General features: G+C 59.1%; 1 protein-coding gene across 1 annotated transcript; it reads left to right on the top strand.

Moving 5' to 3' along the window:
• Positions 1–13720: 13720 nt before the first annotated feature.
• Positions 13721–19278, top strand: PRSS56 (serine protease 56). The gene is made up of 13 exons (XM_047871653.1): positions 13721–14244; positions 14867–15004; positions 15353–15397; positions 15514–15703; positions 16092–16191; positions 16280–16439; positions 16678–16820; positions 17058–17220; positions 17407–17583; positions 17670–17834; positions 17916–17978; positions 18347–18453; positions 18828–19278. The coding sequence occupies exons 1-13, from the start codon at positions 14142–14144 to the stop codon at positions 19041–19043; spliced, it is 1770 nt and encodes a 589-aa protein (XP_047727609.1). The 5' UTR covers positions 13721–14141; the 3' UTR covers positions 19044–19278.
• The last annotated feature ends 505 nt before the right edge of the window (positions 19279–19783 follow it).

Here is a 19783-nt window from a genome sequence, read left to right as displayed (position 1 = left end):
GGATGCCATATGTCCCTCTTACTGGATCCTGAGCCTCTGGGCTGGGGAGCCACTGGGGGGGGACATCCTACTGGCTGAGTCTGGGGGCAGGGCCTCTGGCCACATGGAAAGCACCCTTCCCCGGGCAGCCCACTTCTTGGGGGAAAGGGGACCAGACCCCAGTGTTCCGGCCCCAAGCACCAGTGCTGCTTGAGAAGCCCCTCCCTCACCCAGCCCCAGGGCCCCCATAGCCTGAGTCCCATGATGCAGGGCCTGAGAGTTGGAGGGACCCCTGGAGGCGAAGAAGGAGCCAGGCCCAGAGCAGAACTTAGAGACGGCATGGCTCAGAGTTGAGGGGCCAAGAGCCAGATGGACCCAAGAGACCACGGGGCAGCCTGTCCCTCTGTCCCCATGTGCAGCCTCCCCCGGCACCCTCGGAGCTGTGCTCATGTACCAGCTCAGACAGCAGACCTTGCCTGCCTGGATTCAAATCCTGCCTCTACCCTTTCTGCGGTGTGCCCCCCAGCAGGCTGTGTGACCTGGCTGTGCCTCACATGCTCCATGCCTGCAAAGTGGGGTGATTATGGCCCCTGCTGCGCGAAGCTTCTGTGAGGGATCCCTGAGTCACCCCCTGTAAGATGCATAGAATGGACCCTGGCACTTGCTAACGGTTCATTGAACTTCACAGATTACGGTTGTTTTATTTCCCCCAGGCCCCAGCCAGGACTGTGTAAACGAGAGGATACCTGCACCCCCTTTAATCCCTCAGCGGGGTCTCCCCAGTGGGGAGACCAGACCTGGGAAACATGGCTCACCTTGGTAAGCCATCAGCCTCTCCATGCCTCAGTTTCTTCATCTGCAAAATGGGCATGCCTTTAGGCCTAGTGAGGCTAGTGCATGTAAGCACTTAATAAAGCCTGCAGCGGTGGGGCTCAGATGGCCCAGCCCTCTGCTCTGAGGACCTCCCTGACCTGGCATGCACATCTGCATGGTCATGTACACGTGCGTGCACACGAGCTGGGGAGCAGTGAAGACGCTCCCAGAGGAGACGCTCAGAAACGATGATGAGGTAGGGGAAGCCCCCGATCCCAGGCCTAGGGGCCCCGTGTACCGGGGATTAGGGGTAGGAAGCCTAGCACCCCACTCTCTGCGCCCCCTCCTTCCAACACCACCTTCACCAGCAGCCCTGGCTTCTGGTCCCACTCAGCTTCCCAGAGCTGCACTCAGATGCTCCACTTGATTTAATGCTCTGCCAGCATCATTTTGAAATTCGTAGTAATTGTTAAACAAGGGGCCCAGCAAATTATGACGCTCGAGCTACACTTTGCTCCCTAGGGATTAAGCTCCCAAGCGGCCCTGGTCTGTGGCTTGAACAGGGAGGGTGATTCAGAAAACAAAAAGGGGCTGCCTTAGGAAAAGGGGGTGGGGGGGGGAGGACAAGGCGGAAAGATCATGGGAAGGGCAGAAAACGCAGGAGGTTCACCTCTCAGCCCCAGAAGAACGCCAGGCAGCGCGGCGGCGCCCTTTTGATGGGTGGGCCTGAAAGAGGGGACTTGGGGGGGAAGGGTCAGACTCCCATCGGCTGGGGGTCTACTGGGTTGGTCACAGTCAGAGATCTTCCTTCGATTGCTCCAAGGTCTCCCCCCACCCCGAAGCCTGGGTTCGAGTCCCTTGTCCCAGATGTGCGACCCTCTGGTTTTACTGAGCCGTCCCCCCCCCCCCCCCCCCCAAGCCTCCTTGGGACCTGGTGCAGGGCTTTTCTGTCCTTCAAGCCCCGCGTCTCTCACGGAGCGCCACCAGGAGGCGCCCCGCACCTGCTCTGCCCTCCGGAGCCGGGACGCCGGGCCCATCAGTCGGGAGGAGGGGCTTCCTGAGGGCCCGGGGTCGGGAGAGAGCGCCGCTTACAGCCGGGGAGCGGCCCCCGGAACGAGCGCGTCTTCGCAGAGCCGCGCACCCTTCTTCTCTCCTGAACCCCCATCGGGTGGCGGGTGTTCCACCAGACACGTCACGGTGCTGTTCCCCCCCACCCCCACCCCCTCCGTCCGCGGTCCGCTGCTCCGTAGCTCGGGTCGCTCCTCCAGGCCCCGCCCGTGAAGTCCTGGGCCTTCCGTGGAGCACAAGGCCAAGTCCGGGCCTGGTTGGGGCCACACGTGCTGAGCCTCAGATCCCTCCCAGAAGGTTGGGTGTATTAGCTAACTGTCCCCAAACGTGTTTTGTTCAGAGCGGGCCAGCGCCTGTGTACCAGCTTGAGGGCGGGCCTGGAATCAGTAAAATTTAACTAGCTCCTTCCCCGGGCGTTTCGAGTTACTGAGATGCCATCCAGGAGCCCTCTGCCCTCCAGGAAGAAACAAAGACCCTAAAGTATGATTTTACAAATATGTGTTGGCAGTAGATAATACTGCCCCAATTGCTTCAAAAATTGAAGCAATACAAAGTAAAAAGCCTTCCTGCCATGCTGTCCCCATGTGCCTGGTTTCCTCCCACGTAACCCCAGATGGCTACTTTTATTAATTTACTGTATAGTCTTCTAAAGAAAATAAAGATCTATGCTCTTATTTTCCCTCTTTTCTTACACAAAAGGAAGCATACTATGCACGCTGTTCTGCATTTTGTTTTCACTAAATGTATCTCAACATTCTTTCCGGAACAGTAGATCCCTTGTTCCCTTTTTCACAGCTGCATAGTATTCCACTGTGTGGCTGTTTGCAGTTGATTTAACTCCACCCTTTCTCGATGAGTCTCTGGGTTGTTGTTGCTTTTTTTTTTTTTTTTTTTTGCTCCTGTTAACAACAATGCAGTGAACATCCATGTACCTCCATCATTTCCTAAATGTGCTTTTGCACCTATCTGTAGGATAAAATGCCCTAAGTGGAGAGCCAGTTGTGGAATAAGAGTGCTTGTAATTCAGGTAGGGATTGAGCCGGTGTGTCGGGTGCCTCACACACAGCGACAAGACTGTTTTTCAGCAGCCTCACCAACAGAGTGGACTGTCAGGTTTCTGCATTTTTGCCACAAGTCTCCTTGTGTCGGGTGCCCCCAGGAAGCCTGCCTTGACCTCCAGACTGTGGCCCTACCACCCTTTTCCCCCCCGCACTCAGGCCTTCTCCTTCACAGCACCTTAGGCGTTTGAGAAGACTTACATATTATGTCATTTTCAGTGTTTGCCTCTAGGCGCCATGCAGGCAGAGACTGTATCCCAGTTCCCAGCACAACACGGGCACCTCAGAGGTGCTGAATACCCCTTTGTTGGCTGGGACGGCCCCCTGTGAGCACCGGACCCGAGGAGGCACTTTGCCTGGGTGGCCTCAGCTGTGCCTCTGAACCACTTTACGAAGGAGGCGCAGACACTAGTCCCATTGAGCAGACCAGGAGACTGAGGCTCAGACAGGAAGTGATTTGCTCAGGAACTCAGAGCTGGCCAGTAGGGAAGCCCCTTCTCCTCAGCCCTTGTCCCTCCTTCTGAGATCCTAGCTTTACTTTTTCCCTCCTCTGGCCCATGGGAACCCCCAATTTCCAGAAGCAGTCGGACCAGGTCAGGGTAACTCCAAGCTCGGGGTCAGCCCCCTCCACACCGCCTGCAATGATGCAGAGCCATGCTGGGGGCCGGCCTGAGTCCCGGGGGGCCTCTTCTGCCTGCAGGCTCAGCCCCCCTGTTTGGTGGCTATGCCAGGGCTACAGTGACCCCCGTGACTATGCAGCCATCAGAGCCCCTTCCCTGAGGCCCCACGGCAGCGCTGGCTTTGTGCCCGACTGTCACTCTGTTCCCCAGCGGCTCTTTGCGGCGGCTGCCTGCCTCCCTGCCTCCCATTAATCATGTGTGCAGGATTTATTTTCTTCAGCAATTTATTTCAGCAAATGCAATCTGGGTGTGCCCGCAGGTGGGCAGGGTGCTCTGTTGCCGCCAGAGTCACGGAGCCCGGCTCTATTGTCAGGCTGGCAGGCGTGATTCGCCACCGCCCCCCTCCCCGCCGTCAGTCAGCAGGCCTGGCTGAGCCCCGGGGTGGGACAGGAAGGCCCCCAAGGACCGGCCCACCCCTGCATCACCATGACCTCAGCGTCCCAAGCAGCCTGAAAGAGCTTGCCTCACTTTCTTTACTGGGGCTTTGCTGCCCCTACCAGGGTTAGCTGGTTAACGGGGCCAGGAGATGAGCCCCCAATATTCCCACCCTGAAACAGTCATCCAGAGGCATTTCCTGACCTGGGGAAGGAAGGGGCCCTCCCCCCCGAACCCCTCCTCCCTGGCGATGCTGGACAATTCCTATGACAGTCACAGAGCCGCCCCTGTCGCCACACCTATAACATGTGTCCTCCTTCCTGTGTTCCCTTTGGTCACTCTTGGCCTCTTTCTCTAGGCTGTCAGCAGGCTGAGGCGGTCTGGAGCTGAATAGCCCTGAGGCAGAACAGGAACAGTGGTGGGGGAGTGAGGGGGGTCTGCTTTGTTATGATTTCAAGTGCTGAGTTAGTGCCCCCTGGTCGTCTGTCCACTCGTAGCCTTGGAAGCAGAAAGGACCGGGGGCAGCAGTGGTATGGGCGATCTACCTGGCACTGGCCCTCACCAAGCCGTCAGCAGCCCCTACCCATGCCTCCCACCCCCGCAGCATCCTCGGGGGTGCAGGCCTCAGCACCTGCGCACCTGCTTCCTCCCTTGGTATCCGTTAGGCCCAGCGCCTGGCCTGGCTACCTCTAATGCTGCAGATAATTCCTCCTGTCGCAAAGCCATTACCCTGCAAATGGGCCGCGCTTTAGTGTGTGTGTGTGTGTGTGTGTGCGCGCGTGCGCGCGCGCGTGCCCGCATGTATGCAGGAGAGGGGGCGGCTGCAGCAGGCAAAGCGCCTTGTTTATGCCTTACCGCCATAATTGTCTCAGGAGATTTATTGGCTGCACCCTCTGCAGGCCCCCTCCCTCCGCCCCCCAGCCTCTGGTCCCCTGCCCAAGCTGCTGGCCTCTGCTGGTCCCCAGGTGATGGGGCCTGGAGCTCCGTGTAGGGGGCACAGGGGGCAGGATGTGCCCAGCTGGAATGTGGTTACGGAGGGGCCCTGATGTGTGTGCACTCCCTTCTACTCCATGCCTGGTAGCTGGACTCAGACAACGGACAGTGGCTGAGGCCCCCCTGACATGGCCTTCCAGATCTCAGGGGCCCTGGGGGTGCAAGATGGGTGCTGGAAGGACTTTGGTGTCAGGCATCCGGGCCTTGATTTCTCCTATGCCTCCTCGCTCCCACTCCTCCTGGCCCCTCGTCTCTGCCGGCTACTTTGTCCATCATTGCAGATCTCGCCCACCCCCAGATGTCATCACAACTGCTCCACCTTGTCCCCTCCTGCCCCTCTGGGGCACAGCCAGGCCTCCTGAGGAGGGGGCCAAGCCCTCCATCCTTTCAAGAAGAGCCTTCCACCTTTGTGTTGAGCCCTGGGCAAGTCCCGGCAGGTTGACACAGTCAGAAGGCACCTGTGGACTCAGGAGGAGGCAGGGCTGGGCAGTGGTCAAGGGTGTGGCCTTCAACAACAAGCGGGACTGCTTTTAGTCTCTGCTCTTCCAGTTTCTATTGGTGTGGTCTTGGGCACACCACTCAGCTCCTCTGAGCCTCAGTGGCCTTATCTGTAAAATGGGCCTGATAACACTTACCTCAGTCATTATAAAGTCATTGTAACACATCGAACCACAGGAAATTGCCCTATATTCAACCAATTTTTGGCATTAATATTTATTGGATGAAACACTGCAGGAACAAACTTTGTATCATTGATAAGTTTCCTCCTTGTGCCCACACGGTTCTTGTTACATTCTTCATGTTTTACATTTGGCTAAATGCTACCTGCTGGTTTTAAAGAATTCAAGCGAGGCAAGGAAGCACAAAGAAGAAAGCAAAAAGCAAAACAAAATAAAAATAAATCTCCCTATCAGAAATAGCTGTAATTAATGAATAACCACCATTTCCAGTAATCTCTTTTTGCATTGATGCGGATAAGACGTTTAGAGAGATAAATTGATAGAACTATTGCTATAAAGGGACCTGATTGAATATTTTAAATGTAATGTATTAAATCTAATTTCGGTTTATCTTAACAAAAGAAAATAAACGGAAGTAACACTGAAGGAAACCACATGACTCCAGTAAATATCTCTTCATCAGAAAGACCGTGTTTTCGGGGCGCCTGGGTGGCGCAGTCGGTTAAGCGTCCGACTTCAGCCAGGTCACGATCTCGAGGTCCGTGAGTTCGAGCCCTGCGTTGGGCTCTGGGCTGATGGCTCAGAGCCTGGAGCCTGTTTCCGATTCTGTGTCTCCCTCTCTCTCTGCCCCTCCCCCGTTCATGCTCTGTCTCTCTCTGTCCCAAAAATAAATAAACGTTGAAAAAAAAATTAAAAAAAAAAAAAAAGACCGTGTTTTCTAAAAAGATCATCTCATGGTAACAAAAAGATTTGAAAGCAACAAGAAAAATTATTGATTAGGGATAATCGATCATGTAGGAGAAGAAGAAATGTGAATATTACAGTCGAAATCGAGGGCATTAAATTAGCAAGTTTCAAAGAAACACAACTGACAGCAAAATAGAGAAAAGGGAAGGAAAACGTATGGAGAGAGACCACAGGGAAGAAAGACAATAGACACAGAAGAGAGGAGGCAGGCAGAACCCTGGAAAGGGTTTGCATTCTTTCCCCCACAAGGCTGAGCAGTGGTATGCAAAATTTTGCACCTTTTCAACTTAAAAGAGTTTTGCCTAGACACCCTCCTTCTCTAAAGGTTTCCATCATGTTTAAATGGTAAAAAAAAAAAAAAAAAAAAAAAAAAAAAAGACAATTTCTGGCATGTTATAAATATTGACTCCCCCCCTTTTTTTTTAGAGAGAGGGAGAGCAGAGTGGGGAAGAGAGGCAGAGGGAGAGAGAGAGAGGGGGGGGGGGAGAGAGAGAGAGAGAGAGAGAGAGAGAGAGAATCTCAAGCAGGCTGCATGCTGGGTGGGGCTCAATCCCATGATCCTGGGATCATGACCTGAGCCAAAATCAAGAGTCAGAAGCTCAGCTGACTGAGCCACCCAGGCTTTTAGATAAAACTGTTACAGGTCTTAGGGAGCCTGGGTGGCTCAGTCGGTGGAGCCTCCGACTTCGGCTCAGGTCATGATCTCACCGCTTGTGAGTTCGAGCCCCGCGTCGGGCCCTGTGCTGACAGCTCGGAACCTGGAGCCTGCTTCGGATTCTGTGTCCCTCTCTCTCTGCCCCTCCCCTGCTCATGCTCTGTCTCTCTCTTTCTCTCAAGAATAAATAAAACATTTTTTTAAAAAATGTAAAAACTGTTACAGGTCTTTTCTGAATGGACCTGACCATTTCGAAGAACGGAATGGCAATTTCACACGGTGCAACCGGGGAGGTGAACCGCCCAGCCCAGAGCCGGCCTGCAGCGGCACTCACCCCAGCAGCTGTCGCAGCGGAGCTCGAGCCTGCGTCCTCTATAAACCCAGGTGACCTCGCGCTTCTTCGTTTCTGTTTTCCTGGAAATTTTTACAAAATTCCTTTGAACTCTCCAGCTTCTCTCACTAAATGAAAATAAGTTGGGGTCTCTGATTAAAACAGAAAGGCGGATTCTCCCCCCCGCCCCCCAACCCCCCAGGGATGCCAGTGACCAAGGTAGAGGGGTGGTCCCACAGGAGAAGGGAGGACCGGCCTGGGAGGAGGGGAGTGGTCAAGCCCTTCAGAAGAGGCTGACGGGAAAGGGTGGTGAGAAGGGGTGGAGCCCGAGGAGATTGTGGGGTGTGTACAAAATGCTGCGTTCTGAAAGGGGGGTGTGGGAGTGGATTGGATGCACCCACGCTCTGTGGCTCCTGCCCAGAATATTGGGTGAAAAGCGAGGTGGGAGGCCAGGGGTCTCGCCAACCTCAGAGAGCCCCACGTGCAGGTTCTAGGACATTCCCACTCTCAGAGACCCATTCAGCCTGCGGGGGGGGGGACAGCCCCTGCCTCAGCAACCCCCACCCCAGGCAGCAGCCTTGCCTCTCGCTCTTAAAGTCAAGTTCAGCCCAGAGGGAGGGGGAAGGTCACAGCAGCAAGTAGAGCTGACAAGCTGAAGGAACCAGGCAATCCACGAGGAAGGCCCCACAGGGCCAGGGAGCCCCCTACACAGACACCCTCGGAGCGAAAGGCCACACACAGCCTGGGGAGCCCCACCCCCCACCACGGCCCTGTATCCCATTCTCTCTTGTCCTCTGGGCTCCCACGTCTCCCGTGCTGCCCTGCGGGATCAGGCCCTCTCTGCCCTCGCTGTGTCCATGCAGGGAAATAGCATCCTATCAATTCCGGCACATTCATCAAGTGCTGATCTAGAGCAATGTCGATAACTCCCGCCAGCCCTTTGCAGGAAGCCTGACAGGTGTTCTTTAATTCTCCCAGAGAGATGGCTGTTATCATCCTATTTCACAGATTGAGAACTTGAGGTTGAGAGAGGATGATGAGTGTTAGTTTCCTGGAGCTGCCGTCACTGGCTTCAAACAACAGAAATTTGTTCTCTCACAGTCCTGGAGGCTAGACGTCCAAAATCAAGGTGCCGGCAGGAGGCACCTGGGTGGCTCGGTTGGTTAAGCATCTGACTCTTGGCTTCGACTCAGGTCACGATCTCATGGTTGTGGGATGGAGCCATGTGTTGAGCTCCGGGCACCACGCTGGGCTTGGAGCCTGCTTGAGATTCTCTCTCCCCCTCTCTCTCTGCCCCTCCCCTGCTCATGCTTGTTCTCTTCAGAATCTGCATCAGAATCTGGCTTGTGGCCACTTTTGTGCCTAGCAGGCCACTTTGGATCATGGCTGTGGGTCCCGCTAGTCTGTCCAGAGACACTGCCCCTGAAGGTGGCCTGCTCGGCTGTTAGCTGAATCTGCTTCCTGCCCTTTTGCCCATTCCCCCCGCAGGGGCCAGGAGATCAGGAGGGTTTGGGGTGGAGGGAGGGGTGAGCACATCATGGCAGAAGGGGCCTGAGGAGGGATGAAGAGGAAGGTCATCCCCAGAGGACAAGTATAGAGACCTCTAGGTCTAGCGACAAGTGTCTGGGTCTCTCCTTCCCGTTTCCAGAGGCCCAGGATCCCCCCACCATCCTCGGAACACAAAAGCAGCCTCTGTGCCGGTGGGAAAGCTACAGGGCTGGAGCTTCCTCACATGGACCTGCTGGACTTTTCCAGAAATATCAACAAAGGTCCAAGTTTCTTTCCATCCCTCTTTTGAAGCAGGAGCTTGCGGCTGAAGCGTTGCCTGCACCTGTGGGAGGGGTCGAGGTGGGCGGCTGTGACCACGGGGGGGGGGGGGGGCGGGGGAGGGTGTGGGTGGAGAAACCGGGGGCTGTGGATGCCACTAAAAGTCGCCTCCAGGCCTTCCTTCACCCTAGACAGTCATCCTGCCCCTCCCGCTCCCCAAAACAGGGCAGCAAAGAGGAAGGAATGCGGGAAGAGCAGAAGGGGGAAGTCCCCAACTCTGCCGGGTCCCAAGATCACCAACCGTGAGAGATGCTCGTGCCATCCAGCCCCCAGAAGATGTCACTTGTCTCTCCCAGCTACGCTCCAGGGAGAAGGACAGCACTGCACAGACTGGACATAGGTGTGCAAGGAGGGGGCCCCAGCCCCTGCACAGGAGGAGCTGACGGGGGAACAGGAGACGCCAGGACTGCTTGGGACCGGCTGAGGTTCATGTGCAGGAGGCAGGTGATTTGACGCTGGAGCCTGAAGAGGGGCCAGTACTGACCATCCATTTCTTCAGTTGTTTAACAAACACAGTGTGTCAGGCTCTGTTCTAGGTGCTGGGGACACCACAGGGACGAGGCGCAAAGCCCTGCTCCCCTGCGGCAGACAGACGACAAATAACCAAGCTCACAATTGCAGAGGGCTCTAACCAGATTGTTGGGGAATCTCGACTGGCTGGGAAATAGACGTGAAATTGTTTCATTCTTCCAGGCACTGCCCTGGGCAGAGGCTGCTTTCCGGCTGGAAGCGGCAGCTCCTGGCCAACACCCGGCCAGATTCTGAGCCTTCTCCACCTGCCAGGTTAGAATCTTCTCTTTCTGGGCATTGCCCGGTGAAACCCCAGTTTCTCGCTTGATGCAAACCTCTTCTCTCCTCCATGTGCTCAGGTGGACCTTCAGAAGCTCTATGCCGATGAGCTGGTGGGTGGAGGGCTCCCCTGGCCCTCAGTTCTCCACTGTTGCGTAGGGAGAGAGAGAAAGAGGAATCTGCTCCCGATGTGTCTGGGCCAGGGAGCCCCAGAACCACGACTCCTTTTCTGTGAACAGTACCAGGGGTCCAACTTGCTCACCAACGGAGTGTTCACTTGGGGCACTCCCCGTGCTCAGCAAGGCCCCACACTTGGTTTAACATGCTGCTGCCATGGTCTCGAAATTCTTAACAATTGTGGAACAAGGGGCCCTGCATTTGCATTTTTCACCCAGGCTGTTACAACGTACGTAGCCGGTCCTGCCTGCCAGACATGCGTGTTACATCTGCGTCCAGCTGGCCACATCACTCCACACTGCGCTCCGCCCCCAACGCTGCAACAGTCCCCAAAAGCCTGAAGCCGCAGACTCATCCACTCTCCAGGCCGGCTCTCCGGGCTGTGGGCACACGTGAGATTGCCCTCTGTACGTGAGGGACCAGGAACCTCAGGGTGCGGGTATCAGCCTCTCCTCACTAGGCAGCCCCCACCCCACCATCCTCAGGAGCCCCCCGGGCCGGACGGCAGGTCCCCTGGCTAAGCTGAACTCCAATGGGACACTGAAATGCCAGCCTCTCCCTCCTGCCGGCTCCCTTGATTCCTGAACAAGGGATTCCTTCATCCTTCCGGGGTCCCTGCCCTTCCTTCCAGCTCTGCTGCAGATGTGAGAGAAGATGCTCTCTCCCTCAAATCTGTGCAGTCCCCAAGGCTCTCCCCCACCGGCCCCCACCTCTTCTCCTCTGCACGTGGGCGAGGGCCTTTGGGGAGGATGTGGGTCTGACAGGGCCCGGCCCTGAGCCCTGCAGTGACAAGGAGGTCGGGGAGGGTCTGCCACTCGACTAGCCTGTGGGAGACCCAGCCCCTTGGGACAGGCAAGTCCCCACCAGACAGCCGGCAACAGAGCAGCAACTGCTGTGAAGAAGGTGCCAGAGGGGATGTGGCAGAGAAGAGGACACGCTGTCGGGATGGTGGCCATTCCAGTGGAAGAGGCCGAGGACGACCAGGAGGACCAGTCACCAGTAATAAAAAAAGTTGCACGAAACGTGGGTTTCGACCTGGTTCTCAAGAGGCGACCTGAGGAAATGGATGAAACTGACCAGACTTGGGGTATATGTGGAGGAGAGGGGAGGGGAGGGCAGAGGAGGGGAGGGGAGGAGAGGGGAGGAGAGGGGAGGGGGGAGGGCAAGGAAAGAGAGAAGAGGAGAGGAGAGGAGAGGGCCCTGGCTGGTGGGGGGGCGGGGAAGGGTGCAGGGAAGTGGCAGAGGGAGGCGGGGTTGAGTGAATCACCATCTGTGCTGTAAGGCCCCTAATTTTCTCTGTCAGTGGCGTTGGGGCAGGAGAGGCAGTAAACAAACCAGCAGCTTCTGGTCTTTTTGGGCCTCCCACCGGTCCTTGAAGACCAGCAGAGGCAGAAGGGGGGGCGGGGGCGGGGGTGGGGTGAGGTGGCTCAAAGGCTCCGGCCTGGCCCGCCTGGCTTTGGCAGGATCCAAGTGGCTGAGGGACCAAGGTGCCAAATGCCAACAAAGCGTGCCCCTCCTTGTGGCATTCTCCAGTGAGAGCGGCCACAGGGGGCTCCGTCTTGGGGGGAGCTCGCTCCAGGCCTTAATCTCTCCAGCTTGGACGCCGGCTCCGAGGGCGGTGTTGGCCTCTCCGCCCAGGGGCCTGTGAGGCTTTCCAACCACCTTCTCTGTTTTCTGGGTCCCCTACCTTGGCGGCTCTTTCTTGGAACCACAGATCATTTGCTTTGGACACTTTCTTCAAGTATAGGCTGTGTTGAGAGTTAACACCCTCTCTGCCAAGAATTTGGAGATGGTGGATAAGAAAATAGATAGCCCCAGGGTTCGTGGGTGGCTTAGTCACTTGAGCGTCTGACTTCGGCTCAGGTCATGATCTCAAGGTTTGTGGATTCCAGCCCCACGTCGGGCTCTGTGCTGACAGCTCGGAGCCTGGAGCCTGCTTCAGATTCTGTGTCCCCCCTCTCTCTCTGCCCCTCCCCTGCTTGAGCTCCCTCTCTCCCTCTCCCTCTCTCTCTCTCTCTTTCAAAAGTAAATAAACATTTTTTTAAAGTTAAAAAAAAAAAGAAGATAGGTATCCCCTATCTAGACAAACACCCTCTTGAGATGGATAGATAGTCTGATGAATACAAGTAATTTCCAACTTTGTAATATTCACTCACAATAACCCATACTCAGACACTATTTCATGGCATTCCTGAACCAGAGGGATTGTCTTCATGAGGTGCGGTGGTAACGGGGAGGGGAAGGGGGCATACACAGTGGTGTGCTGGGTAATGTTGACCTGGCTCTTGCGGGGCGGAAGGCAGGGAGGCTCTGATTTGTACTGGGTGCTGGTTTCCGTGGTGTAAATCCTCCCGCAGTGGCTGGTTTCAAGCTACCAATATGATGTCACCCAGTGCAGACTTGGGAAGAGACGTCTATGTTCAGCCCTCCAGAGCCAACATGAGCAACTCCAGCACAACACTGGGTGGGTGGCAACCTCCAGTGGGGCTCCAGCAGATGGAAACCTCTTTGTGGCCAGCGCCCAAGGATGGGGGGAGTGGAGAATCAAGATGATGGGACATCTCGGTGATCAAGGAGGAAGAGAGTTCCAGAGAGGAAAAAGAGGCCACGCACATTCTCTGCTGGCCAGCGGCATAGGAGGAGGAAGTTGGAGAAGCTGCTGGAACTGGCTGCCCCCCTTCCCTGCATCTCACCCATCACCCCCGGGACCCCTGGCTCAAGGCTCTCTCTGCAAGTCTGGGGCTCTGTCTTACGAAGCAAGGCAGGTTCCGATCGGAGGCTCGTTCACCTGCGCAGGAGAAAGGGCTGGAGAAGACACGACACTGTGTTACAGGGGCAACGTCATGGCAGAATCTGGTCTGGGAAGGCACCAGGCCTGCCAAAGTCACCCTGGGTCACCGGCATGAATTGGGGTGCCAAGATCCTTTTTCTGGGCCCCAGGACATTCTGTGGGGGCAGAAGGGCACCTCCTCTCTGCCCCAGGTGGGAGCTTGGTCCCAGGAGAGCTGCTCGTTTGTGGCCCTTCCCGTGAGACTCCAGAAGATTCCCTCCGGCCAGATCAGGGTCATAGCAACTGAGAACAATGCTGGACAGGCCGAGCGAGCACTGCGTAGGGGCAGGGGGTCTGGGAGAGCGTCAGAAGCTGCTGGGGCCGGTCCTACCCAAACTGGGCCACTGGTGGGGCCTTTCATGTCTGCCTTCCTCTCGGGGCCTGCCTTTGCCTCTTCCCACCCCACCACCCCCAGTGCGGCAATTACGGCGCTAATTAGGGCGCTTTGATCATCTTTAGAAATGGCTACATCGGGGAGAGACGCTGCCAAGCAATTAGGGGCACAGGGGCTGGGAGCTCGGGCACCTCCTCAGGGGGTGGGGCTGCCGAGGACCCTCACACACCCCCTGCCCTCCTCCCTCCAGGAGTGTGTGCCCCCAGCACAGTCCTAAAGTCCTCAGGGAATAGAGGCAGATGGGACTACCCCCCGCCATCAGAGCCTCGGAGACAGGGCCAGCCCCTGCCCACCAGCCCCCCTCTGCCTGGCCCCCAGCCCAACTGTCAGCTCTTCTGGCCTGTCCAGGCCCCTTTGATGGAGCCGCAGAAACAAGGGTTCCTTTGACAGAAGGGGGGCCTCAGAGCTGGGACCGTGGGACTTCAAAGGTGAGGGTCGAGCCCCCATCCCGATCCCTCCCCCAGCCCTGGCCCCCCTCCCGAGTACCCCCCCAGCCTGTCCTCTATATAGCCCCCCAAGCCCCAGTCCCCTGTGGGCTCCCGGGAGTTAAGGGCCAGGTGAGGGACCGACTGAGGGAAGCGGGTGGTTTTGATGTACGAGAACAGAGTCGGATGATTTGAGGGACACGAATTCAGGGCCCAGGGACAGAAAGGCAGTGGGAGGCAGACACCCAAGGATAAGCACCTGGAGGGCAGACTCCGAGGGGGAAAGAGGACGGGGTCGCTCGCCCTGGCTGTTGGTCACCATGCTGCTGCCTGTGTTTCTGCTGCTGCTGCTGCCCTTCCCAGACCTACCGTCTGTCGCTGGGCACCCACTGTACATGCGCCTGCCCCCCAGCACCCTGCAAGGTGAGCCCGGGCTGCTCTGAGGGGGCGGCAGAGGTGGGAGGAGCTCAGAGGAAGTGGGGTGGGGCTGGCGAGCATGACCTTGCCACCCCCACTCATTGAGGCCTTTGGCCCCCTCTGCCCACCCTGCAGGGAGAAGGGGCCAGAAACGGAGGCACGGGTGGGAGAGGGAGGGGGAGGACCAGGGTGCACAGGGAAGGGGACCTGGCAGCCACTGCCAAGGGGTATGCTTTGGGGAAGGTTCCGGGTCTAGCAGGAGGAAGGGGTCCAGGCGGGCAGCTCCTTGGCTATCTGGGCCCAAAGGTAGGCAACTCGGTGACAGTTATTTTGTCCGTAAGCCTGAGTTTTGTGATGTCTCTACCTCTGAGGTGCTGTTTTTCCTTCAAGATGTTTAAGGCAAGTCCCTCTTTAAAGATTCCAGCCCAGCTCAGGTCCAATGGGTTGAGAATCTGGGACCATCTGCTCCGAGCGCTGGGCCCTCAGGCCCCTGGGGCTCTCTCTCCTCCCCATTCTGCCCGGTGCTCCTGGAGACTGACCTGCTTCCCCCTGTCTCCCAAGGCAGGCTCAGGGCTGGAGCCTGAGGTCCTTCCCCAGCCATGCATGATTGTACCCTCTGTCCCAGCAGCTCTGTCAGCCCAGGGGACGAAAGCGCTGCAGGCTGCCCAGAGGAGCGCCCAGTGGGCAGTAAATCGAGTGGCAATGGAGATCCAGCACAGACTCCACGAGTGCAGAGGCTGTGCCAACCACACGGTCCCGTGCCCGGGTGAGCTCTCACTGACTACCTGCGTCCGTTCTCCTGTCCACCCCATCCCTTCCCTCCAGACTTGACTCCCTCTCGGAGACGGAAACTAGGTGGGGCTACAACAGAGATGATGCTTAAGAAGGTCTCTCCAAGAGGCAAGAGCATGCCAGGCATGGGGCACAGCGCGTGCCAAGGCAGGAGGGCAGGGACAGTGAGAAGTTTATGGCCACTGAAAGGACCCTGACTGCTGGGGGGGGGGGGGGGAGGAACAGAAGGGAAGCGGCAGGGCAGGGAGAGGGCCCAGGCTCTGCCGGGGGTGCGGGAAGGTGGGAGGGTAGCAGTGAGGCTCAAAGGTCTGTGTCTCAGCAGGACCCGGGCGTCCTAGGCCACAAGCGCAGGATCCAGCCACCCCAGGTAAGGCTGAAAGGGCTCGAGGGGGTTAGGGCTGAGGGCAGGGCGAACCCTGGAGGAGCCTCAAGGGTCAGGGCGGCAAGGACTTGTCCCTTGTGACTCCGATGCCACCTTTCTAGGGCCGTGTGGCGAGCGGCGCCCGAGCACTGTCAACGTGACGCGTGCCCACGGCCGCATTGTCGGAGGTAGCGCTGCGCCCCCGGGGGCCTGGCCCTGGCTGGTGAGGCTGCAAGTCGGAGGGCAGCCTCTGTGCGGCGGCGTCCTGGTGGCGGCGTCCTGGGTACTCACCGCGGCGCACTGCTTCGCGGGGTACGTTGGGCCCCAGGCCGCTGACCAGCCCAGATCCCTAACGCTTGGTCCAATGCTTCCTTCCGGGGTCGTCGGGCGGGCGACACGTGCGAGGGCCGGTCTCTGCTGCCCCCTGGCGGCGGCCACCGCCCTGCCCAGCTCTGGGGCCTCGAGGCGCCCACGCCGCCCAGCCAGGGAGCCGCTATCAGGGGACCACCCGCCCGGCTCGGGGGGCCTCCTGGGGACCGCCGCCTCGCCCTGGCCCACCCTCCCTGCCCCGCGAGTAACAGCGGAGAAAGAGCCCGGCGTGCGGGCTTGCTGGGTGGGTGGTGCCTGTGGGCGGAGGGCAGGGTCTCCAAGGGACCCGCTGCACCCTTGTCCTGCGTATCACCCGCCGCTCTCCCCGCAGCGCCCAGAACGAGCTTCTGTGGACGGTGACGCTGGCCGAGGGCCCCCGGGGGGAGCAAGCGGAGGAGGTGCCGGTGAACCGCATCTTGCCCCACCCCAAGGTGAGAGGACAGTTCCCAGGCTCTCGGAGTCGGGAACAGCACCCCCACCCCACGCTTCATTGATATTGCGCCGCCACCCCCTCCGCAGTTTGACCCGCGGACCTTCCACAACGACCTGGCCCTCGTGCAGCTGTGGACGCCGGTGAGCTGGGCAGGGGCCGTGCGCCCTGTGTGCCTGCCCCAGGGGCCCCGGGAGCCCCCAGCCGGCACGGCTTGCGCCATCGCGGGCTGGGGGGCCCTCTTCGAAGGTATGGGGCAGGCCCGGGCCTGGGTGAGGCGCGAGTGTGAGTGGGAAGAATGGGGTGCTGGGGTGATGGAGTTTGGGAAGGCCGGGGGTGTCGCGAATCTGACTTCCTTGCTTCGCAAAATGCTGCCTGGTCTTGCAGGGGGGTAGGAATCAAGGAGGGCAGGGCGGGGGAGGGGGGCCCCCCCGGAAGCGACACTCCTGCCCTGAAGGCCTGAGCCCCCTCCACCGTTTCCCTGTAGACGGGCCTGAGGCTGAGGCGGTCAGGGAGGCCCGAGTGCCCCTGCTCAGTGCTGACACCTGCAAAAGGGCCTTGGGGCCCGAGCTGCACCCCAGCAGCATGCTCTGTGCCGGCTACCTGGCCGGGGGCATCGACTCATGCCAGGTATGAGCCCTGATTGACTGGAGGGTGCTGGAGGGTCCTGGTTCCCCAGGGAAAGAACAGCCTCTTTCCTTCCACAGTCAGGCTGTCATTCAACTTGTCTGAGCCTCTATGTTCTCATTGCTAAAATGGGTACAAGAAGTAACCCCAGGAGAATTCAAAGCTGCCTGCCAAGTGTAAAGCTGGCATAGGAGGGGGCAGGTCAATGTAGTACCCTCTCTTTTGACTCGGGTCCCGCAGGGTGACTCCGGAGGCCCCCTGACATGTTCTGAGCCTGGCCCCCGCCCCAAGGAGGTCCTGTACGGGGTCACCTCCTGGGGGGACGGATGCGGAGAGCCAGGGAAGCCCGGAGTCTACACTCGAGTGGCCGTGTTCAAGGACTGGCTCCAGGAGCAGATGAGCGGTGAGCGCCCCATTCCTATTCCCCCCTCCCCGAAGTGTCCCGCTAACAGCCCTGGAACAAGCCCATCTTCACCCCGCCCGCCCCCAGCCCCTTAGGGCGTCAAGAAAGCCGGTCTCCCTTCAGGGGAGGGCTGCGGACGCTAGGCCCCAAAGCCAGGGCTGAGATGGTCCCCGTCGACCCCTGTAGCAATCCCCTCCAGCCGGGAACCCAGCTGCCGGGAGCTTCTGGCCTGGGACCCGCCCGCGGAGCCGCAGGCAGACGCCGCCCCGCCGTGCGCCTTCTACTCCCGCCTGTGCTCCGGGCCCGCGGTCGCCTGTGCGCGTCTGGCGCAACAGCAGTGCCTGCAGCGCCGGAGGCGATGCGGTCAGTCCAGTTCCCAGGGCTGGGCCGGGAGGGCAGGGGACCTGGCCCACGTCTGACCTCCGCCCGGACGCTTGTCCTGCCCGCAGAGCTGCGCTCGCTGGCGCACACCCTCCTGGGCCTGCTGCGGGGCGCTCAGGACCTGCTCGGCCCGAGCCCAGGGATGCGGCGTCTGGCCCCAGCCCTGGCTCGCTCCGCTCTGTCGCTCCTAGAGCCTCCCAGGCACCCTGCCCGCGAGCAGCGGCTACACCCAGGTACCCCGTGCCTTCATATTCCAGCCCCCGCACGCCGACTCCGCGCGGCGGAGGCGATCCCCTAACCCCGCGTCTCCCCAGGATCGCGGGCTGCAGGCGCGCGGTTCCCGAAGCGGAGACCAGAGCAGCGCAAGGAAGGGAACGGTAAGGGCGCCCCCTGCCGGCCTTTGCAGGGAGAGTAGCAGGCCAAGGGCGGCCAGTCCCCTGCGGGGATTCTCCCAAGGTCCGCTCTGGGAAGCGGTTACCCACCCATGGGGCAACCAGCAGACTAGCTCTCCCCTCCCGACCCCTCCCCCTGCAGCAGGGAGGATGACTCTTTGGGAGCACTTCTGGCTTTGGGCCGCCCTCAGGGTCAGCAGAGACCATTTGCTGAACTTCAGTTTCCCCGTGTGTAGCATGAGAAGAAATCTGCCCACTGGGAGGCCATTCTGGGGTCCTGGTGGGAATCCCTCTCCCAGCTCCTTGCTGGTGTCAGTTTTCTGTTATTCCCGGGACCTCTCCCCTTCCTTCAGGCTGCCCTGGGTTGGAGACGCTGCAACAGAAGTTGGCCACCCTTCAAGGCACCCATGCCTGGATCCTACAGGTCCCATCAGAGCACTTGGCCATGGACTTCCATGAGGTAGGTCCTCAGGCTTCCCACATTCGCTCACAGTGGCCTCAGAAGGCTGACCTGGGTCAGCCCTAGTAGGTAGGGGGGACAGAAAGGGCACCCTCCACAGCAAGAGGGAGGACCTGCCAGCAGCTTGCAGTGGAGGCAGGGGTGTCTTGGGAGAAAAGGGTGGGGAGGGCAGCTGTGTGTAAGCTGGGTGCTAGGTGGGGTGGATGGGAACTTGTGAGGGAAAGGTGTGAGTGGAAGGGTGCGTGGGGGTGTCCAAGTGAGCAGAAGTGTGCAGGATCGGGGGCTATGGAGGGGAGTGGATCTGGGTGAGAGTTTCTGGGGGCCACAAGGGGGGAGACCCAGTGAGGTTGTGAGCCCCGATTCTCCTTCTGCAGGTCCTGGCAGATCTGGGCTCCAAGACACTGACCGGCCTCTTCCGAGCCTGGGTGCGGGCAGGCTTGGGGGGCCAGCATGTGGTCTTTGGTGGCCTGGTGGGCCTGGAGCCAGCCACGATGGCCCGCAGCCTTCCCCGGTTGCTGGTGCAGGCCCTGCAGGCCTTCCGCTTGGCCGCCCTGGCAGAGGCAGAGGGACCTCAGATGGGTGCAAGGTAGAGTGGAGGGCACCACCCACCGAGCCCTCAGATTCCTTCGGCCCGGGGGCCATGAACCACATCTGGACCCCTAACCCCCCGTCAGGACCTACTGCTCCCAGGGGCTCCTATGATGACAAACTGTCACAGCCACAGTTGGCTGGGTGTGGGGGGCGGGGGACCTGGGTCCGTGTGTCTTCCCAGATGTGCCATCGGAAAATCACAGCTGCTTCAATAAACATTATTTATGACCTACACAGATGACTCTGGAGCTTTCTTGGGAACTGGATGAGTGGATGTTAGACAGGGCCAGACAGGGCCCTGCCTCCAGAAGCAGTTGGCGGAGGTCACAAAGACACTGGAGAGAGGCTGCTAAGCCCCCAGCTCAGCATACTGTCTGCCCCCCCAAGAAACAGCCACAGCTGAGTGTCACCACTCCCCTAGGCATGACTGACCAGCACTGCCCCCAGTGTCCAGGGCCCCTACCCAGCCCCCAGCCCTACCGCTCGCTAATTGCAGAGAATTCCAGCCTGGGATCTTTGCCTCATGTCCTTGGGCTCCCGCCCAGCAGCCAGTCCTTGTCCCCACCCCCTTGTCACCTGCCTTGGGTTTTCTACCCAGCAGTCATGCCCAGAGGTGTCAGATTGCGTTTCCGGCCGCCTCTTCCCTTCACACTCCCCCCCTCCCAACCCAGCACCTGTCCCCTCTCCTACCCACCCACATTCCCCAGCCCTGTAGACTGGAGGGGCCACCACAAGACCT

The sequence above is a fragment of the Prionailurus viverrinus genome, chromosome C1 (assembly GCF_022837055.1).
Source record: "Prionailurus viverrinus isolate Anna chromosome C1, UM_Priviv_1.0, whole genome shotgun sequence".
In the NCBI taxonomy this organism is placed as follows: Eukaryota; Metazoa; Chordata; class Mammalia; order Carnivora; family Felidae; genus Prionailurus; species Prionailurus viverrinus.
The sequence above is the reverse complement of the archived record's forward strand: the minus strand, read 5'-3'. Positions and strand labels throughout refer to the sequence as shown.